At 38.6% G+C, this 20,319-nt stretch overlaps 1 protein-coding gene across 5 annotated transcripts; it reads left to right on the forward strand.

Moving 5' to 3' along the window:
- The first annotated feature begins 102 nt into the window (after positions 1-102).
- On the forward strand, positions 103-18,897 carry SRSF11 (serine and arginine rich splicing factor 11). Of its 5 annotated transcripts, none has more exons than XM_081008944.1 (13): positions 103-410; positions 3,798-3,931; positions 8,127-8,236; positions 9,224-9,316; positions 10,889-10,921; positions 11,827-11,876; positions 12,851-12,978; positions 14,221-14,302; positions 14,748-14,879; positions 15,047-15,136; positions 15,951-16,046; positions 17,330-17,468; positions 17,583-18,897. In XM_081008944.1, the coding sequence occupies exons 1-13, from the start codon at positions 283-285 to the stop codon at positions 17,775-17,777; spliced, it is 1,410 nt and encodes a 469-aa protein (XP_080865070.1). In that variant the 5' UTR covers positions 103-282; the 3' UTR covers positions 17,778-18,897. The 5 variants fall into 5 exon arrangements, with proteins under 5 accessions (XP_080865070.1, XP_080865071.1, XP_080865072.1 ...); XM_081008945.1 differs by having other exon boundaries at positions 105-410; positions 17,586-18,897; XM_081008946.1 differs by lacking the exon at positions 10,889-10,921 and having other exon boundaries at positions 105-410.
- The last annotated feature ends 1,422 nt before the right edge of the window (positions 18,898-20,319 follow it).

The following is a 20,319-nucleotide window of genomic DNA, read 5'->3' on the forward strand; positions in this document are numbered from 1 at the left end:
GGGCGGCTTGCTTTGAGCAGGCGCAGGACTGAAAAGGCTCTTGCGCCGAGGAGGCGCGGGGTAGAGCCGCGGAGGATTGTGGGATATTGCGGCCCAGGCTGGTTGGTGGCGAAACGATCGCTCGGCGGCGGTTAGTTGCGTGCGTGACGGGACTGCGATAGCTCGACGGGAAGCGCTGAGGGACACAAGGAGGAGGCCACCGTCCGGTTCTCCAGGGTCGTGGCGACCCCCTCTCCCCTCGATGTGTTTGTAGTGACGGGGGCAGGAGGAGGAGGTAGCGCGATGGCTTCAAGCAGCGGCACCGACGTGATCCAGGTCACCAACGTCTCCCCGAGCGCCAGCTCCGAACAGATGCGGACTCTCTTCGGCTTCCTGGGCAAGATCGAGGAGCTGCGCCTCTTCCCTCCCGAGTGAGTCCCGCGCTTATGGCCGCCGCAGTCGCGCCTCATACAGGCCTAGGCCGCAGGGTGGCCTAGTGGAGGCCGCGGAGCCTCGCGCTCGGCTGCTTCCGAGCGCGGCGCGCCTACCAGGCCCAAATTGGTGGGGGCGACGACGGAGGAGGAGGAGCAGCTGGGCGCGAGGTTGCGAAGGCCGCCATTCTCAAAGCCATGGTCTCGCCTCACCATCTTGCGCTGGTGGAACTACAGTTGGCCCCGCCATTACACTTCTCTTCAGGGGGCGAAAGCGACGCCATTAGTCGCTTCGCGTTCCTTTCCCCAGCCGCGTCTTTGAGACGTAATTTAAAGCCGGGTTTGAAGCAGGTAGAAGAGGGTATCGTGGCGAGTACTTCGCCGTGGACCTGCAAGGGTTTCTTAACTCCCAAGTTGTTTAAAAGGAAAGGAACAATGGAGTGACTTCTGCCACCACAGTTAAGCTGGCGAAATGAAGAGAAGTTAATCTATAGTGGACTTTGCTGTGTGTAAGGACCGTGCGCTCAACTTCGTTCAGTTTAGGATGTGCTCAAAGAGGGTCGCCCCCGCTCGTTTGTAATTGTGCCCAAGCTCCGTGTTTTTTGGTTTTTTTTCCTGAGCCAAGCGACTGAAAATGCTGAAATCAGCCCAATCCTTCAGCTGAGCGTAATTTATGGAGACAGTAACACATTGATTGATTTATTAAATACACGTGCTGCTCTTCCAGAGGAGCCCAAATTTATATTTGCACCAACAAATGTTCACAATATGTTATATGAACTGTACTGTGAACATCCCTTGAACTTGATAAGGGTATTTATTGTATAAAAGGCGCCTTTATTTACACTTCTGGCGAGTGATTTTCCTTACTGGCACTATTTCACTGGTGATTCTTGTTACCTGGTTTAGCATGGCCGTATAGTGCAAGTTGCAACGTTACATATACACATTAGCAAGAGGTTTGTGTGACTCCAGTCCCATTTTATGCTACCTACAAACCATACAGTTTAATTTTTAAAGTTAACATGCACTGATAATGCTGAAAAGCAGTAATCTATACTGTCTGCAAATTTTTCAAAAAATAAGGTTATGTTGGTTCTGCTGGTTTGTAAATGAAACCTGGGAGCAGGAGAACATTGGTAAGGCCTCCCCCCTCTAGCACCTCCATATTATTGCTTTTAGAGTTCTCCAGGAGTTTGAGGGCAAAGATCTGAAGTGGGGAACCTCCTCAATAAGTGCCCTGCAATGTGCAGTCCTGATTAAAATCCCAAGTACTTTATATACTTTGGTTTTGCAAATGTTAGTCATGTGGAAGTTTAGTTTTAAAAAATACAGTAGACAATGCAAGATTGACTTCAGCCAACCTTCCTTGCTCTAGAGCTCTATTATTTGTCTGATAGGGTGTAAAAACCATGTGTAAATCATATTTATAGCTGCTGTGACTAAACAAGGTCTGTCTTGTCACCACCTGCCATTGTTCGTTTCTGTGAGCCACATCTGTACATAATGTTAAGTAAATACTAATTCTCAGCCTCATCAATTAGTGTTTTCTGTCGATTAAACTAAGGCTGCAATCCTATATACTCACTTACCTGAGAGCAAGTCCTAGTGAACTCAGTAGGACTTACTTTAAGTAGATATTAAAGGATTATTTTGTAAGACTGGAATATACGTACACTTGTGAGGGAGTATATTTTAGAAATAGGCAGTAGAATGTGTTTTTCTGGAAAATGTAATAATACTATAAATTGATTGATACCTTGATTTGACATGTTTGAGTTACAGTTAGTAAATACAACTTTTTAAAAGTATGGATTGTTTCCAAGGCTGCATCAGTTGGGTATCCCCCAACCCTGGAGGGGTGATTAGATTCTGTTGCATGCATGGAAGTCCCTTGCTTCAGCAGAGCTAAGGTGTTGGATCTGGCCCTGGGTCATATTAATCTTACATGCTGAAATACTCTGTTAGGGAAACATTAAGCAAAATGCAGTTATGCTGCAATCCTAAGCACACTTATCAGGGAGTAAGCACCGTTAGCTAGAATGGAATTTACTTCAAAATAAATAAGTACAAGTTCAAACACATTCAAAATTTTACTTGGAGATTGTTTTTATTGGATTCAATTACTCATAAATGTCTTAGGATAGGACTTGGGAACTCAATAGCATGTACTTCACTTGTTTAAATGTTAAGGAAAGTAATATAGGTTTCACACTTCTCAATATTTAGGGCAACAGTATGTTCCATTGAAAATAAGTGTATATAAATTTAAAACTATGCGTGGTATATAATGATATAATTATGTGTTTATTTAAAACACTACTATACCACCCTTCATCAATAATACTGGGGTATTTTAATAGGATAATACTATTCCAATAAGAGCAATACAATAAAATACATTACAGTCCGTAGTGGACCAGCCAGATCATGCCCAGGCTCCATATTAACAGCCCACAAATAGGCATTTATTGAAGAGTGAAGAGGTAGGTCTCTAGATAACATTGAAAGCCCATCAGAATTATTGCTTGTTTTATTTTGGGGGATGGGGAGGCACATACTTAGAAGCTGGGCACAACGATGGAAAAAGCCTTCTTGATAGTAACAAGATTCAGTTCAGCAGACTACAACACAAGTGGGAGGGCTTTATAAAAGTGCTTAGCACTCAGACAAGTCTATGATATCCAACTCCAAAGTTGTTTATATTTAATGTGCTTCTTGTGGATAGTAACCTAGACAAAGTTCATTAAAACTTTAAAATTGCCCAGTTTGACTGATACTAGGTCCATTATTTTACTAATTAATTTCAGGAAGCAGAAGGTGTATTGTTAGAAGTGAAGAAATGTTCTGCTACATTTCATCCGGGATAAACCTTCTAGCAACCTTTGTGGGTTGAAAAATATGTTTGTTCCAAATTAGCCTAGACTAGGTGCATGACAGAATCCCGTGTCAGTCACCTATTCCTGCTTTTGAAATCTATCTGCAACTAATTTTAGATGGTGAAGGGAAATTGAAATGATGAATTTTCTACCTTTACCACTAGATGTCTCTTCCTCCAGAGATAAAGGTATTGTGCTGCTGCCCAAATGATGCCCTAGTATGGTATACACATCTATTGTGCAGCTGTGTATGACCTTATTTTGTAATAGCGTCTCTTGATTATTATTTTTTTGCATGTAGTGACAGCCAGCAAACCACAATGGTAGTAGAGAAGGCTAATACCCATCAGATCTCTTGCCTCTTGTGGCTGCTACATTTAATGGCAATGTAGTATAATATGAAAATAAAATACCATTACAACTCACTTTCAGTTTCATCTTCAGTCAAGTAATTCACTGATTTTGTTGGTCTTGCATTTAATATTCTTCCAATTTTTTTCCTTTCTAGTGACTCCCCTTTGCCTGTTTCTTCCCGTGTGTGTTTTGTAAAGTTCCAAGAACCTGACTCCGCAGTTGTGGCTCAGCATCTGACAAATACTGTATTCGTTGACAGAGCGTTGATAGTCGTACCATATGCAGAAGGTTTGTGAATTGTTTAATGATCTATGAAGCCATAGAATAATGGTACTAAATCCTGATGTAGCTTAATAGCATGAAGTTTAGCACGTAAAACATTGAAGCTATTTACCTATTTAAAACCCTTGGTATACTGACACTGCTTTCTTTTATCCAAAAGTGAAACAATTAATTATTCAAGCAAAAGCTGGAACTTGCCTGTCAGTCTTTTTGCAAAGGCATTTAGAATATTGATATGTTTAAGCAGCATTATTTGAATTTTTGTTTCATCAGGCCACTTCAAGATAAGCAGTCTTTTAAAACTGATACGTTTAAGCAAGATAACTTGCATTAAGTAACTTGGCATGTGTTGTCGTATGATTCATTCTCATAGAGAGTGAGTGGAAATGTGCTGCCAGTTACAAGGCAAAGTTCTGTTTATCGTAGTTGACAATAATAATAAAAAAATACCCTCAGTACAAATTCTGGTACACCAAGGGTTTGATCTCAGTTAGACAGAAAATATATCCAAAGGTGCTAAATGAGCACTGGGTGTTAGATCTTATTCCGCATTTTCTTGTTCAGCCTTGCTATATTATCTAGAATTTCACTAAATAATAAACTCTTCTCTCTGTTATTTGTGTGTGTGATTTTTGTAGTGGAGAAGGCAAATGCAAAGGCCCTTCCAGATGACTGAAACAGTGGGGTCCTCTGCAGCTACAGGGGATTCTAGACATTAACTAAAGGCCAGCAAGCACTCAAGTCCCCAAGTGTTTTCCTGGTGTAATCACTTGTTAACAACATTTTTTCTCTCTTCTTTTTCTTACATTTTTAGGGTGTTACAGTAATTTGAAAACAATGAGCAGGGTTTGGGAACATAATTCATAATTCAGTACCAAGAAGACTGCTCTTCTAACGAGTTCTATTAAACTTCTGTAGATTTCATCACAACTATTTCAAAGGCACCATTAATTGATAAATTAGTTAAATCGCTTGATTACAGTAAAATATGTGTAGTCTTGCACTTAATTCCTGCACTCACAGGCAGCTGGATCTCATGGAGGTCAGTGGGATTTAAGCAGCCTAACTATGCAAGATTGTAGTGCAAGTCTTACCATTACCTGTTTTTATAAAAATATGTTTACACATTAACAAGGCAGAGGAATATGCAGTGTGCAGACCTGGCAAAGACCTAGTTGTAGGATATTCCTCACTGAAGCTATAAGTAGTGTAAACAACTTTTAATTCTGATCAGTTTTAAATTTCAGAGTAGAATATTTTTAGAATGTAATTGCTTCTGCTTTAGTTTGGACAAAATAACAGTTGAGATATAATTGTTCTTGCATGAACATCTACATATCAGGGCCAAACTAGATATGACAGTCTTTGCATTTAAACATACTTTCCCCAGTCACATAGAAAGAGCAGTTTGGAAGTTGATCTAGAACAGTTAAAGAACTGAAGTGCACAGAATCCTTCCTGTGCCTGCAGCTTAACTTCCTTGCAATCTGTCCCTCTGTGTTTTTATCCTTATCTGAGCTCTGATGCTGAAAATACGCTCAATGTTTGCAGAAAGGGGCTGTGGGGAGGTAAGAGCAGGTTGGGGTAGGTTTCAGGGGCTCTCGCAGTTTTGCTTTTATTATTTAAAATGGACCCGGACACCCTTTTTATGTGATTGGGGGAGGACTGCTGCACTCATATCTAGTTTGGCTCTAATAGCAGCAGTCCTGCCCTGTCAATTTCGTTAAGACCTAATTTGGCTCCTACAGAATCACCATGTTTTAAGAGTTTAATATTTTTATCTTTGAAAATACAATGTTCATTGTGCTAGAAAGATAAATCTCGCACTAAGAAATCAGCCAAATATATCACTTGAGAATTTCCTGAAATTTGTTTAATGCAACTTAAGTAGCTGTTATTGTCAGGGCCTCAATTTGGTGGTGTAGGATATGTGTACAGCTGTGTAGTTTGTGTGAGAACTATAATTGTGAACACAGTACTGTATAAGAGTACTAGGGTTTTTTTCTGTGAACTTGAACTACTTTGTTCTTGCAATTCTTCCATGTCTATGGAATCAAACAAACTACTCATCAGTGGTTCATATTGCAAGAACCCCATTTCTGCTAGGTACTTAAGCATCATTCAGTGAGGTATTTCAAATTGAGTGGGATTGTTCATATGCATTGAACCACATGCTTAAGTACTCTGCTGAATTTAGTTCTTGATTTTTAACTAGTGGGGATGGGTTTACCATTACCTAATGAAGTATTAAAATACTGCACTGTGCTAATCACAGCTCCCTGTATCACTTACATTCCTGTTCTTTGTGTGTTCATATATCTTGGTGTTGGCTATTGCTTTGTGTTCTAGACTTACACAAAGTTCACGGTAAGGCATAGTACTATAAACTTCACTATGAAATTCAAGGATTTGGAAGGAACTCAGGTATTAACAGTGCCTTTGGGTGGGGTTGTGTAGGTTCTTTGGTTAATGTTTGTTTATTTTGTCTGTTTCTTTTTCTTCATTTCTACACATTCATGCAGTATTTCATGGTTCTAACAAAGCAGCAGTAAAAAACACTTGACGCATGAAAATTAACTGGTGAGGGGCCTCATTGCTTTTTTAAAAATTGTAGTTTTATTTCTGAATAACTTTTTTCCTAAAAATGAGAGGATCAGATGCATGACTACTTAATGGATGCAGATCTTCTATGAGGTGTCTCAGGATAAGAGGATTTTTAGTTAGATGCCAGAAATGTTATAGTTGCACTATTTGTGTGTAAACATAAATAATATCCTCTGAGACATAATTTTGCATGCAAAATTATCCCATAATCTCTCTAGATAATGTTTATATTGATGCATTAATGCCCTGTATCTAAATGACCTTCCCCCCCTTTTCCCACCATAACTTTTGGTATTGAAATTATGACAGCTCAGTGACAGAAGAAAGATAACAGTGCTGTGTATTATACATTTGTTTATATTATCGGCACTTCTCAGTATAGGTGGAAGGAACCATTACCTTTATTTAACAGTGGTTTTTCTTTTTTGTTGTTGTGTTTTACAGTTCTTTTCCCTGGTTCAGCCTGAACTATATACCAGGCCCTGCTGAAAATACCACCCAACAGTTTTCTTCTGCAGCTTATCCAGTTTCTCTTAAGTGCCCTGTACATATTGTATGTTTTATGATGAGATGCAGTCTTTTAAATATGTATTTCAGAAACGCTACTGGTATTTGCAAATATATAGTACAGTTGTCTTATTGAACTCTCATATTGGGGGCTTGGGCACATTAAAAGATTAAGCCATACGTATAGGGCTTTTGCTGTTGGATAAAATTACAACGATCAACATTACTCTTTGTCCCACATTGGAACTCTTTAGTAAGGTTATTCTCTATTCAGGTTAGGCAGTAAAACTAGTCCCTTGCAGGCTACAAGGCTGCAGAGCAGAAATTTCTTCTGAAATGGCAATATGCAGCAGCATTCTTGGTATAGTAAGCATGACAAACAGTGGAGCATGTACTTTACTGCACAGGTAAGGAATGTGCCACATTTTAGGCATTTACATAAACACATACACATGGACACATATGCAGAACCTTTATTTGAAGCTCTGTGGAGACCTTCATATCCATGTGACATGTCAGCAAAAGCCCTACATTTTTTTCTTACCTTCGCTTAAGATTTACAAAATTGTATGGTAGGTGTAAAAGAAATCATAGTGAACTGTACCATATTATTAACCCCTAAATCAAACTTTTTTTGTCTTGTGTATCTTGATTTTTCTGTGTGCTTTATAGTGAAGCAGCCGACACGAGTCGTTGTTCATAAAACAGCTTTTGAAAGTTGAGAGCACACCCCTGGAGAACCGACTGTGCTTGCTTACGTTTGGTTCATGACTTAAAAATCGAGTACAGGTGATGAAATCTTGGCAGTGTTAACAAACAAGTAGTGTGTATTGTGCTATTTTTTTATTCTAGAACTTAACCTTTTGTAGAGAAAAAGGAACAGTCAAATTTTCACACATTGAAGTTTCATTCTGGCATACAAATTAATGATAAATTATTAAGAGATCAAACATTGTATTATAGCCAACATAAGTACTTGCAGCAAACTCAGGTGGTGTTTCAGGGAGACATTTTCTGGGTGTATTTGTGTGTGTGGTTTTTTAAAAAATTAGTGATGAGTGTCTTCTAATGCAAAGCTGTCTCTCTGCAGGAGTTATTCCTGATGAGACTAAGGCTTTGTCTCTTCTGGCACCAGCTAACGCTGTGGCAGGTCTTCTGCCGGGGGGTGGACTCCTGCCTACACCCAACCCACTTTCTCAGGTAAGTATACATCTTACGAGATGTATACTAGAATGTACAACTGTATATATCTGTATTTTCTGAGATAACACCCATTGCACCAAAACAATTAGAAAAAATGTATAACAGGAGTGTGGCAGGTAAGAATCCAGATAACCATGCCTCTCGCTTTAAAAAACTATCTGGTTTGAAACTTGATTAATGGTTATGCTTTGAAAGATGTCCCATTTATTCATTAAAATATAAAGTGGGAAGACATGCCAGGGGTGGGGAGACTAGCAGTTTTTATAGTTGCAGAAGTGACTTTTGCAGTCTTCTGGGGTGTCCCCACTTCCAGTATAACAGTGCTTCTTCATGAGCAGTTAGTTGAGAGGATTAGCTGGCTGCATAACAACTGCATCAGCTTATAGGTTGAAGAAAGACAGTTTTCAGGCAGGCAACAAGAACTGTCACACTAACACACAGTGTGATACTGGTAATGCTATTCTTATTTCTCACACAGCCTCCACAATACTTTCCCTGGACGCGGATTGGAGAGGAGGGAAATGTCAGAACATTGATTTCTAAAGTCAATCAGGGAAACTAATTTGAAAATCTTAAATCGATTAATTGGGTTAATTAATCGAACTTTGCATTCCTAACTAAGACACACATGCTATAGATAACAGGGAGTGATAGTATATATGCTTTGCAGAAAGCTCAGATTCAATCTCCAGAATCACTATTCAGATAGCAGATAACAGGAAATACTTTTTCATATGCTGGAGAGCTGTTACGATTTAGCGTAGAAAATGCTAGGTTAGAATTATAGTAGTCTTACCCCTATATAAGTCAGCTTCCTATGTTGCTTCATATTAATGTGCTGCAAGTCATTTTACAGCAGTACTTGAACGTTATGCAGAACAGTTCAAACTATTCCTTGCCTTTTTCAGATGGTGGAAGCTGTTTTCTTGATTGTACATTCTGGTATAATATGCTGTCTACTTCTATTGATTCTCTTTATTATAGATTGGTGCTGTTCCCTTGGCTGCTTTAGGAGCTCCAACTCTTGACCCGGCCCTGGCTGCTCTAGGGCTTCCTGGAGCAAATTTAAACTCGCAGGTATATTGCTTGTGTTACATTCACATACACTTAAGTTTATTTTTAATTTGTGAATTTAACAAGGGGGGAGGAAAAAATAAAAAATTGTAAGCATAATTTTTTGAAAATGAAAAATATTATTAATGTATACCACCAACATTGCACCTTAAGGGTACAGTAGCCATCAGTACAGCCATCTTGTGTCAATAATCCAAATAGGTACCCACACGAAATTGGTGTCTGTAAGACATATGTTCAGATATAGCCAGGGCAGCGAGGTCCTCGGACCACTGCATGCAGATAGCAGGTGTTTATCCTTTAAGGCTTGCAGTATAAGTCTTTCAGCAACTAAGGGCTAGCAGTATCCATTTTTTGGTTGTGCTTTAATTTCTGTACTGTGGGAATATAATTTCAAAGTACATGAGCATCTGCAAATATAAAGTATTTTGCCACTACAAAATTGATATGGACAGCAACTTCAGACCACTGGAGAAGTTCATACCATATGTCTCAATGAGGTATTTTCAGCATTACACCTCCATCCAGCATTATCGGTAATAGACAGTGCCTTCCGTTACAGATGTTGTAGAGTGCAGCATACCTGGAATATTAATTTTTGCTGTATCTATCTCAATTTCAAATCTAAAGAAACATTTCATATTGATTTTGAAGCATTTTTTATTTGTTTAGGCTCTACTATATACTGCTTTGGACACTATATACTGCTTTGATCTAGAATTTAATGAAACTGATACTTAACCAAGAACATTCAGCAATGAGTTAAACATGATTTTACATCAAGCATTATACCTCCAGTATAAAAATTACAATAATTAGTCTTTCTATTATTTCTATAGATTTGTAGCTATCTCCCCAAGCCCCATTTGTTTAGAGACTCCATGGAATTTACATTTGTTTAGTCCTGCAGGGTTCAAACTGTGCTTTTTAACATCATGAAAATGCAAGATTTGAGATACAGTGTCATTGATACCCAACACTATTCCTCCATTTCATATAATTCAGATGAAGCAGTTGATTTGTTAAATCTTTATCTCAGCCCAGTAATGGATCAGGGCCTATAAAGCTAAATCCGGACAAAACATTTGGTGAAACTTTGGTCTTTATCATTACTCATGTTCATATGACCCATTTGATATATAAAACACAGGGTAGCACTACCCACTGGCAGAGCTTCTTGTTGTATATATTTTATTTTGCTTTAAAAGTTTTATTTGATTGAGATTTTCTTAAATAAATGAAATGGATTGTGTGTTTAAAATCGTACAGTCATACCTCAGGTTACGAACGCTGCGGGTTGCGCGTTTTCAGGTTGCAGACTGCACCAAACCCGGAAGTGCCGGAACAGGTTACTTCTGGGTTTCAACACATGTGCAGAAGCGCCGAATTGTGTCACATGCGTGTGCAGATGCAGCGCTGCGGGTTGCGAACGTGCCTCCTGCACGGATCGTGTTCACAACCCAAGGTATGACTGTATTCATGTGGCCTGTCCTCAAAGCCAAAGTTTTGCAAGAGTTAGTTATTGTTACTTCATCAGCATATTCTGTATTATGAACTCTTACTCATTCTCTTTAGGGGTTCTCTCTACTCAAACAGGGCATCACGCAGGCAAGCTCTATATTTATATCTATGGTCAATTGACCCCCACTATCCTATTTCCTAGTGTGGCTAGATTTGATTAGATTTGCTTACCTTTAAAAATTTTGCAGATGAAAATTGCTGGAATCTTTAGAGTCGCATACCTATCTATTATAAAGGTTATGTAGAAAACTTGTAATCCGGAGCAAAATTTCTAAAGTGTGAGTCTCAGTAAACTCAGTGCAACTGACTTCACACTAAACAGATTAGGATTATGTTGCACTGGCTAACTTTAAAAGCCCATAGTTATCCACCATTGGAGTTCACACTTGGGGGTAACACAACTTCTAAGCAACTATCCATCTTGGAGACTAGCTATATAAGAACTTTTGACCCGTAGTCAAGCTTAATATATAATTTAGCTTGTAAAATAAAACTATAGGCACAATTGATAATTAAATGTGCATTGCAACTTTAAAATCTAACATTGCTGACAAGAACCACATCTGTCAGTTAAAGTACCAATAATGTTTAGAAAACAATTGCTACAAACATAGTACAAGTTTAGCCTCACTCTTTTCACTCAACAGCTTAACTGTTAAACCTTTGGCATTTTAAACAAACAGTAAAATAAAGACCGGTTCTTCAGCAAACTGGATGCCCTCAATCAATGCAGTTCTGACTACAGGTCAGAAAGAAAATTGCTGTTTTTTGCCTGGAACACTGTGACCCTATCAGAGAACATTAGGTGACTACTTTCATGAGCCAGAGATTTATTTATTTATTTATTTATTGCATATTCGCTTCTTTAATCTGCAAATGTCTGCTCATTTGGGTTAGATTTAGGGGCTGTTTGGATATTCTTTCCTTCCCTTCTGTAAATTTTCAACTTCTTTCAATGTTAAAAGCAATTTTTTGATTAATTTTCTTTACAGTCTCTTGCAGCAGATCAACTACTAAAGCTTATGAGCACAGTGGATCCAAAGTAAGTTTGAATTTTGATGTTTAAACTGTATCATATTATAAAATAAATTTATAGGACACTTTATAAGCTTAAAGCCATTGAAGCAGTGTAAAAGATAAAAAGAGAGTAAAACAAACCTGGAGAATGGCAGTGCATGCACATCATGATAAACCATAGTTAATGGTTTACTGTGTACATATGATTTTCCCTCTGCTTCTCCCACAGTCTGAGTGGGAGCCACAAACTATAATCCCTGGTTTAGCATTACATCCAAATAAAGGATCATGGTTTATTTGGGTGAAGCAAACCATGATTCTCAGTTCAGATGTAGCGCTAAGCCAGGGATCACGCTTTGCTGTTCCATTCACACTACAGGAGAGAGGAGCAAATTGGGAGCTGTCTTGGCATTCATGATAAACCATTAACTATGGGGCAGTGTAATCCATGCTCATAGGAAACTGAGGTCAGTTTGTAGAGAGCCTCTAGAGTATTTTTATTGTGGAAACCAACATCTTTTATTACAGAGGAAGCAACATTTTTTAATGCTGTTGCGGATCCAAGGCCTATTACATTGCCAGCTCTTAACTTGTCTTTTTGCTTTTAATGGTTATATTGAAGTTTTGATTTTGTATTTTTGGTCAGTTGAGTTGAATATATGTACTAACTACCTATTCACCCAGTTTTGGATAAACAGAGATGGGGATCAGGACCACTCTATTGGTTTTACTAAGATGCTTCTCTTCCTTTGGTTTTTTCTCTCCCGCCACGATTTTAATCCCAACTGCATACAAACTTTGAAACTTTTAGAATTAGTGCCCATGTTTGATTGAGCCATCACTCAAGTGTTTTCTTACCATCACTTTTTCCTTTTGTGTTTGTCTGTTATGAGCCTATGGGTGGGGCCTCCTGTTTTATTAATCATCTGTCAGTTCCTTTGTTACCATTTTCAAAATAAGGAAGGGAGTAAAAATAAATGATATATTTTTGGTTTCTAGGCTGAACCATGTAGCTGCAGGTCTCGTTTCACCAAGTCTGAAAACAGATACCTCCAGTAAAGAAATAGAAGAAGCCATGAAACGAGTACGAGAAGCACAATCCCTGATTTCTGCTGCTATAGAGCCAGGTAAACTGATCTTGACTGTCTTTCTTGTATTACAAAAACTACTTGTTGTTAGAATGCCAATGACATCAAATTCTGCAGGATGGTAAGAATGGGGGCATGGGATTGAGAAGAGCTCCAAGAGATCTATCCAATGTCAACGAATGGGCAATGAATTGTCAAATGTTGTTCAGTGGAAGAAAGTATAAAGTGAGGCAAATTGGTGCTATCTTTGTCCTTACGCTGATGGGTTCTGAACTGGCAATGGCTGACCCAAAGAGATATTATGTAGTTGTGGTGAGCAGCTCCATGAAAAAGATCAACTCAGCCTTCAACAGTTGTGAAAGGCAAGTTCTGTGTTACGAATAGTTAGGAAAGCATTTAGAAAAAGAAACTGCAGAGATCATAATGATTTCATACATCTGTTGTGTGATCACACTTAGAAGACTGTGCAGCCCTAGTCTCAAAAAAGGATATCATAGAGCAGAAAAACATGATGCCCATCGAAATGGGCAGTTCTTCTACAAAGAAATATGATGTATGGAGCTATCTGGTTTAGCAAAAACGATGAATAAGGAAGAATGTGATAGAGGTGTATAACATTTATGCATGAAGTAGTTTTCTTCATTGTGGGGTCATCCAGCAAAACTGAATGCTGGGAGATTCAGGACTGACAAAAGGCAGTACTTCACACATGTGGTGATGGCTAGCTACTAACTTAGAGGGCTTTAAAGGGCAAATAGATAAATTCATGGAGAATAAGGATATCAGTGGCTACTTGTCATGATGGATGTATACTACTTCCTGGATCGGCAGCAGTATGCTCCTGAAAATACCACTTGCTAAGTAACAACACCAGGAAGCCTTTTGTTCACATGCCCTGCTTATGGGCTTCTCATAGGAAGCAAATAGACTTCTGCAGAAGATGGGATCCTGCGCTAAATAAACGTTTGATGTGATCCAGCAGGGCAGCTCTTAAGATCTCACCGTTGAACAAAACTTTGGCCTGCTTGTAGATTTTAGGCAGTTTGGCTTTAAAAAAAAAATACCTTGAAAGTTCCTCATCTCTTAATTAATGTAAACTTGCAATTTCATAGAATGGTTGTGTTAAAGAATTCAGGTGTAGGAATTGATGGTTTTTCTCTCGAGTAAAAAAATCTCATTCACTTCCAGCTTTTTGTACAGAGTGCCCCCGAAGGTGGGCAGCCAAACATAGATGTCATATGATAATGAAAGGATTCCAACTTTTTAATATTTTAATTCCAGATAAAAAAGATGACAAGAGAAGGCATTCAAGATCCAGATCACGTTCAAGAAGGAGGAGAACTCCATCTTCTTCTAGACACAGGTAAAATTTAGTGAGGTGGGATCATTGACAGTCCAAAATCAAAGTGCTTTAGGATATTTCTCTTGCTATGCTCCTTTATAAATATATGACAATAGAAAAGAGTTTTGTGTATCTAGGATTTGAAAGTGAGTAAAAGGGCAGACTTTTACCAGGTTATGGGTGAAATTACGTTGCACAGAACATGTTCTCAAACCCTGATTATATCCTTGATTCAACATATTAAGCTGCATTTGTTGAATATTAAAACTAACAATTTAGCATGGTTGGTGCTGGAAAGAGTTGCATCAAAAGATGGCCACAATTATTGTGAAGGTAACTTTTCTAACTTTTAAGGTCAACTTCATTGAGATAAATTGAGAAGTTGGTTATGGGACAACTCAATCACAGTAAGTAAAGTACGGTACAATACAGTAAGATGAATATTAAATATTATTCTGTTCAATAGACGGTCAAGAAGCCGATCAAGGAGACGATCTCACTCAAAATCAAGAAGCAGGAGACGATCTAAAAGTCCTCGGCGACGGAGGTCGCATTCCAGAGAGCGTGTTAGAAGGTCTCGGAGCACATCCAAACCCAGGTAATCCCTAGAAACTTAGTACATCCTTCAATACGAAAAGTATCAGAATTACAATCTTGGCTATTAGAAAGTCAGAGCTATAGCTACAGGAGTTTGATAAATTCAATATGCAAGGACAGTGAGAGAGCTAATCTGCTTGTACCTTTTTTATCTAATTGGTTTTTTAGAGACAAAAAGAAAGAAGAGAAAGAGAAGAAACGGTCTAAAACTCCACCAAAGAGTTACAGCACAGCCAGACGATCCAGAAGCACAAGCAGGTGCTGTATAATCTATAAACTTGTATTTACTTTGCAAAAGTAATTGTGCTTATCCTGCTGCATCGGACTGACCAAAAGAGGGTTATATAATATCAAAGAAAAGCATTTTCTTTGAACTACAGGGCTTCACATAACAAAGATAATGTAAAACAAACTTAATGAGTTCATTTATGTAAGTTTTCACTGTTTTGAGCGCCAGCAGACCCATTTCATGCAGGCATCTTGCAGTCTGAACTGTAGGTAGGCAGGTTGCTCTTTCCTATACACATAGCCCCCTTTTACTTTCCATTTCTAAGGAGTAACAAAACCATAGGGTTGTATCTGACACTGTGTGAGCAGAAAGCAAGCTGATGTGAGAGATCTTTACCTTCCCTTCCTCGCCCCATACCTTCTCCCCGAAAAGCCTGTCCAAAGGTCAGCTGTCCCACACACACCCAGCCAAGGAAGGCGATAGTTAATTCTTTATTGACAAAAGCTTGCACTTACAGCAGCTCCTAAGGTGCACCAGAAGCATACAAACGCTTCTAGTGTTTACGTAGCTGGCATTAACTTTCCCATGTTTGTGCCCCAGTGGAGCAGTTGAAGCAACAGTGGGACCATGCACCCTCCCCCCAGGCTTATGTATCCTCATTTGACGGAGTACACAAACGCAACCTGAGACTTCTCTTGCACAGAAGTCGTTGCTGTACCTCCCGCTTCAAGACCCTCCTGGTTCTGTATAGACAACATGGGTATGATGGGAATGTTAAAGTGATACTAAAAAACAATTGAGATGTTTATTTGAAGGCATCTTGACTTTTGTTATTAATTACAGAGAAAGACGGCGCAGAAGAAGCAGAAGTGGATCTAGGTCACCTAAAAAGCCCAGGTCTCCCAAGAGAAAGCTGTCCAGGTCTCCTTCACCAAAAAGGTTTGTTTGTTTAACAAATCCATAAACTGCTTTGGGAAGGACACAGTGAGAAGGCAGCTGTCTCATTGTTGCAAGGAAATCCTTGGAGCATGTTATTTTGTTAATAAGTGTACTTAGATTACCATGACTGTGGCCATTTGAGCAAACAATGGTATATACTGGGATATGTTAAAAGGATTATAGCTTTTATTATGTTATTTTTTATAAATGTTCTTTGCTATATAACATCATGTCAAAAGTGGTGACCATATAAGTTGTAGAATTTCCTCTTTTTTATATCTGTACACATCTTGGTTTATTTAGTGTCTCCATTGTTGTCCTACTTTATGGTTAATTAGCGGCTAGTGCCTGATGCTGCCTGTGGTTTTTTTGAAACAAAAAATACTGTGTTTTTTAAAGGAACGGTGTAGTTTGTGAGTTGGACCTATCACACCCAAAATTGGGTGAAATAATTTCTTAGTCTGCCATCTTGATTCAGAATGACGCCCAGAACCCTTGTGGTGATTCTGGTAATGGTAATTTGAGAGGTGGCTGAAGCTATGTCAAAATGGCCAAAGTCACACTAAAGTGATGTTTCAGTCCACCACCTTGATTCACAACGGTGCCAAGTAGCAACGAAGTCTGCTGTCCCGCCGAAGGAACACTCATGCTAAGTTTGGTGATGATATTGCAAGAAGCAACCAAACCTGTGCCAAAAATTGAAGAAGTGACATTTCTCTCCACTGACTTGATTTAAAATGTCAGCCAGCATCCAAACATTTACAAAGATCACTATCCCCACTTTGTTTGGCAATGATATCTCAAGAGGCAGCTGCACCTATAGAGAACAGACGGACAGACAAATCCCTTTCCAAAACATAAAATAGTTTAAAATTTTGGGATGAGAAGGTATTTTAAAAACTAAAATCAGATTGATAGGAGGGCTTGTTACATTCATTTTAGTGCTTGTAGCCCATACGGTTGATATTTTTGTGTGAATAATTTCATATACTTCTAAGGAGAGTGGAATTGTTTGGATGGTTTTTAGTAAACTAGCTTTTATAGAATTATAGGCAAGAGTAAATTTCTTTAGCTTGAATCTGAATATTACCAACAGATCAGTTCAGCAAAAATTTCACCCCTCGGCAGAACCAGTTTTGGATGTACAGCTTGCCATAACCATACTTTTTGTTCAAATTTGGCTTCTGGCTACTTGAAGGGGGCGGGAAGGAGAACTGAAATATTTCACTGATCCTACAAAATGCCTATATTTCTCAGTTTCTTGAATTATCTTACTGCCTTAGGCACAAAAAAGAGAAGAAAAAGGATAAAGACAAGGAGAGAACCAGGGATGAACGCGAGAGGTCAACAAGCAAGAAGAAAAAGAGTAAAGACAAAGAGAAGGATCGAGAGAGAAAGTCAGAGAGTGACAAGGATGTCAAAGTATGCTTTAAAAATCTGTTTTGTTTGTTTGTGCAATGTCCTACTTAATCCTAGAATCCCAAGAGCCTTTAAGCATGTCTTACATATTTTGCTTTGTGTTTTATCTTGGCAAAGCAGGTCACAAGGGATTATGATGAAGAAGAACAAGGCTATGATAGTGAAAAAGAGAAAAAGGAGGAAAAGGCAGCAGATTCTACTTCCCCAAAACATAGGGAGTCACCAGCCGAAAAAGGGAGCGGAGATACAACAAGGGAGTCCAAGGTCAATGGGGATGATCATCATGAAGAGGATATGGATATGAGTGACTGAATATTGCCTTGGCAGTGAAAACAGTTGCCGACATGCATCAGTGTCATTCCTGTGTGATTCCTTTATGCTGTACTTGTTTAACCTTTTAAGCTAGATGTACACAGCTGTAACTATAACTGGTTGTAAAGCTCCTGATATTAAATAATTACATCAAAAGCTTTAGAGAAAGTGATGTCTGGGTTTCCATTCTTGTTATTGGCCAAACTGAATTGAGTAGCCCAGCAGTTCTTATTAAACTTGGTGCTGCTTTTTTCATTTTTGAGCAAAAAGCTGCATGCATCTTTGGCAGGCATGGACTGTTTGTGTTGTATGATCTTTTTAGTAAACCAGCTCACCTACAATAGTGTTTCTAGAGTTTGATTCATTTGCGGTAATAGAGCAAAATAGGGAATGCACTGGCTGCATGTTAACTGTGGCAAGAACATCCTCATCTCCTACAACATGGTGGATCTACTAAGGGTCTTAAATGTAGACAAAGAAACTAACATTAGCTTCATCTGGAAACAAACGTTCTGATAGAGATAGATAACCTTTTTAGCCTTGTGGCTAAATCTTTTTGTTGTGGATTTGTTTGGCTTTGGCAAGGTTGAAATGCACTAGCCTTTTTTGATGCCCAATGTAAGGTGAACTTCGAGTCTAAATCCTTCTCAGGTGGTGTGTTTGATTTTTGACAACTTGGACTTCTTGAGATAGTAATGCAAAACTTCTGTAAGACAGGAGGGAGTGAACCTTGTGTAGTTAGTTCTTCATAACCTGCGTTTATTTCATATTTGTTTGTATGTGTAAAAACCCTGCAAAAAAGGATAGTGCATTTAAAAAAATTGAACTTCATGATAATTTTAAAACATGATGATTTTAAAACAAGTCTACTTGATAATGTACTTGATCGCAAGTTGTATAAACTAATAAATTTGTGTTACAGTCACTGAAGTAGTAACCTTTTGCACACAGTGATTTCCTGTTATGCAAAGTAGTTGGGCAACCTCTTTTAGTTCTGGACGTTTTTGGAGCATTTACTTTTGTGCTGGTAAAAACAAAAGTAGGCTACAGTCTGTGCCATGTTGATGTACAGTTTCTGAAATTGTTTTACAAGACTTTGATAATAAAACCCTTAAATATACACTTGTATTTGTACTACAGTGTACATGTATCTATTTATGCTATTGACTTGTATGGCATTACCTCACCTGTCTCCTATTCACGTTTCCATTTAGGACCAGGCATAAACTGATGCATAACTCTGCTTCCAGGCATTTCCCACATTACTTTGGGAATGGGAGAACAAAAAACAAGTGTTACAGCAAGTCCTTAAAAGAGGAAATAATACAATGTAGTCTAAAGCTTTCGTTATCACTGGAATGTCAACTCCCTGACCTGTATTTCTATTTTTAAAAAGTGGAAAAATAAGGTAACATCCAAGTGCCATTCATTCTGAATGCCAATCTGTCAAAGAAAACTTGCTCTGATAACCAGTGAAGGCTGATAGAAGTTACATGTTAGTAACCATATTGGGTGGGTAACCTGTGGCCCTCTAAATGCTGTTGTACTCTCATCAACTCCCAGCAGAATGGCTGGGGGTTAGGATGATGGAAATTGTAGTCCAGCATCATGAAAGTCACAGGTTAGCCATGCCTGACCTACATTATTTGTTTGAATTTTATAAATTTAACACAAGTAGCATATGAAAATGACATTTTTCCACAGGTGTTTTACAGTGAAAATTGCTATTTAGAATAACTTCTTAGAATTTATGGATATGTAACTTTCTAAATAACTGTGAGGTATTTTCTCAATATAGTGAAGTATATAAAGAATGTCTCCCAGCCTTTTTTTTCCTAGAAAAAATGTAACTTACCCTCAGAAGATAATGAAGCGTTCTTGTCTTTAGATAGCTCCACTGATGAGTATGTGCTGGAAGTCTTGGTTAATTGTTGTGGTTATTTGTGACTATACAAAGCAATTCAAAAGCAACCCATTTATGCTGAGGTCTCAAAAGTAAATTGAAACTGTTTTGGCGTTCCTAAGGGCCAAACTAGATGATGCATTAAATATGATTGTAGTTTCATATCTTCCCAAGTTTTGTTTTTTTGAAAAATAGCTATATGATGGGGAACTAGCCTAGGAATGCAGAGAGAAGAGCCATAACATTTCCCCCAAACTGCGTGCAAACAAAACACACAGCTGTTAAGGGTGGAAACTGCTTCTTTTTTCTGTCAAACAGCTTGGGGGGGTCTCCAATGCCTTTATTTATTTAGACATGCAAATATGATTGTTTTTTAACATCTATTTTGGCCCCTTAGCGAGCTTGTGAAAAATGCATTAATAAAAAAAGCAAGTGACTCAAAACCTGGATGTAGAAATAAGTGTGGCTCAGATGTAGACTGACTATATACTGATGCAGCATTCCTGAAGCTGGTGCATCCTGAGCAAATTGTCTGCAAAACAGTCGTTTTTTGGCGTTTCCCCGAGAATCAAAATGCGTTCTGGTCTAGGTCAAAGTTGATCTTCAATCCCATATAGACCATGACCTCAAGTTAGGGCA

Source organism: Podarcis pityusensis (genome assembly GCF_964106645.2).
Source record: "Podarcis pityusensis genome assembly, chromosome: 6".
NCBI classification, from domain to species: Eukaryota; Metazoa; Chordata; class Lepidosauria; order Squamata; family Lacertidae; genus Podarcis; species Podarcis pityusensis.

What these genes read in the sequence shown, in the direction of transcription:
- SRSF11 (XM_081008944.1), top strand. Translation starts at nt 283, where the DNA reads ATGGCTTCAAGCAGCGGCACCGACGTGATCCAGGTCACCAACGTCTCC. An exon ending in CTGCGCCTCTTCCCTCCCGA is followed by an intron (nt 411 to 3,797) that starts GTGAGTCCCGCG and finishes TTTCCTTTCTAG; the next exon opens with TGACTCCCCTTTGCCTGTTT. An exon ending in CACCCAACCCACTTTCTCAG is followed by an intron (nt 8,237 to 9,223) that starts GTAAGTATACAT and finishes TCTTTATTATAG; the next exon opens with ATTGGTGCTGTTCCCTTGGC.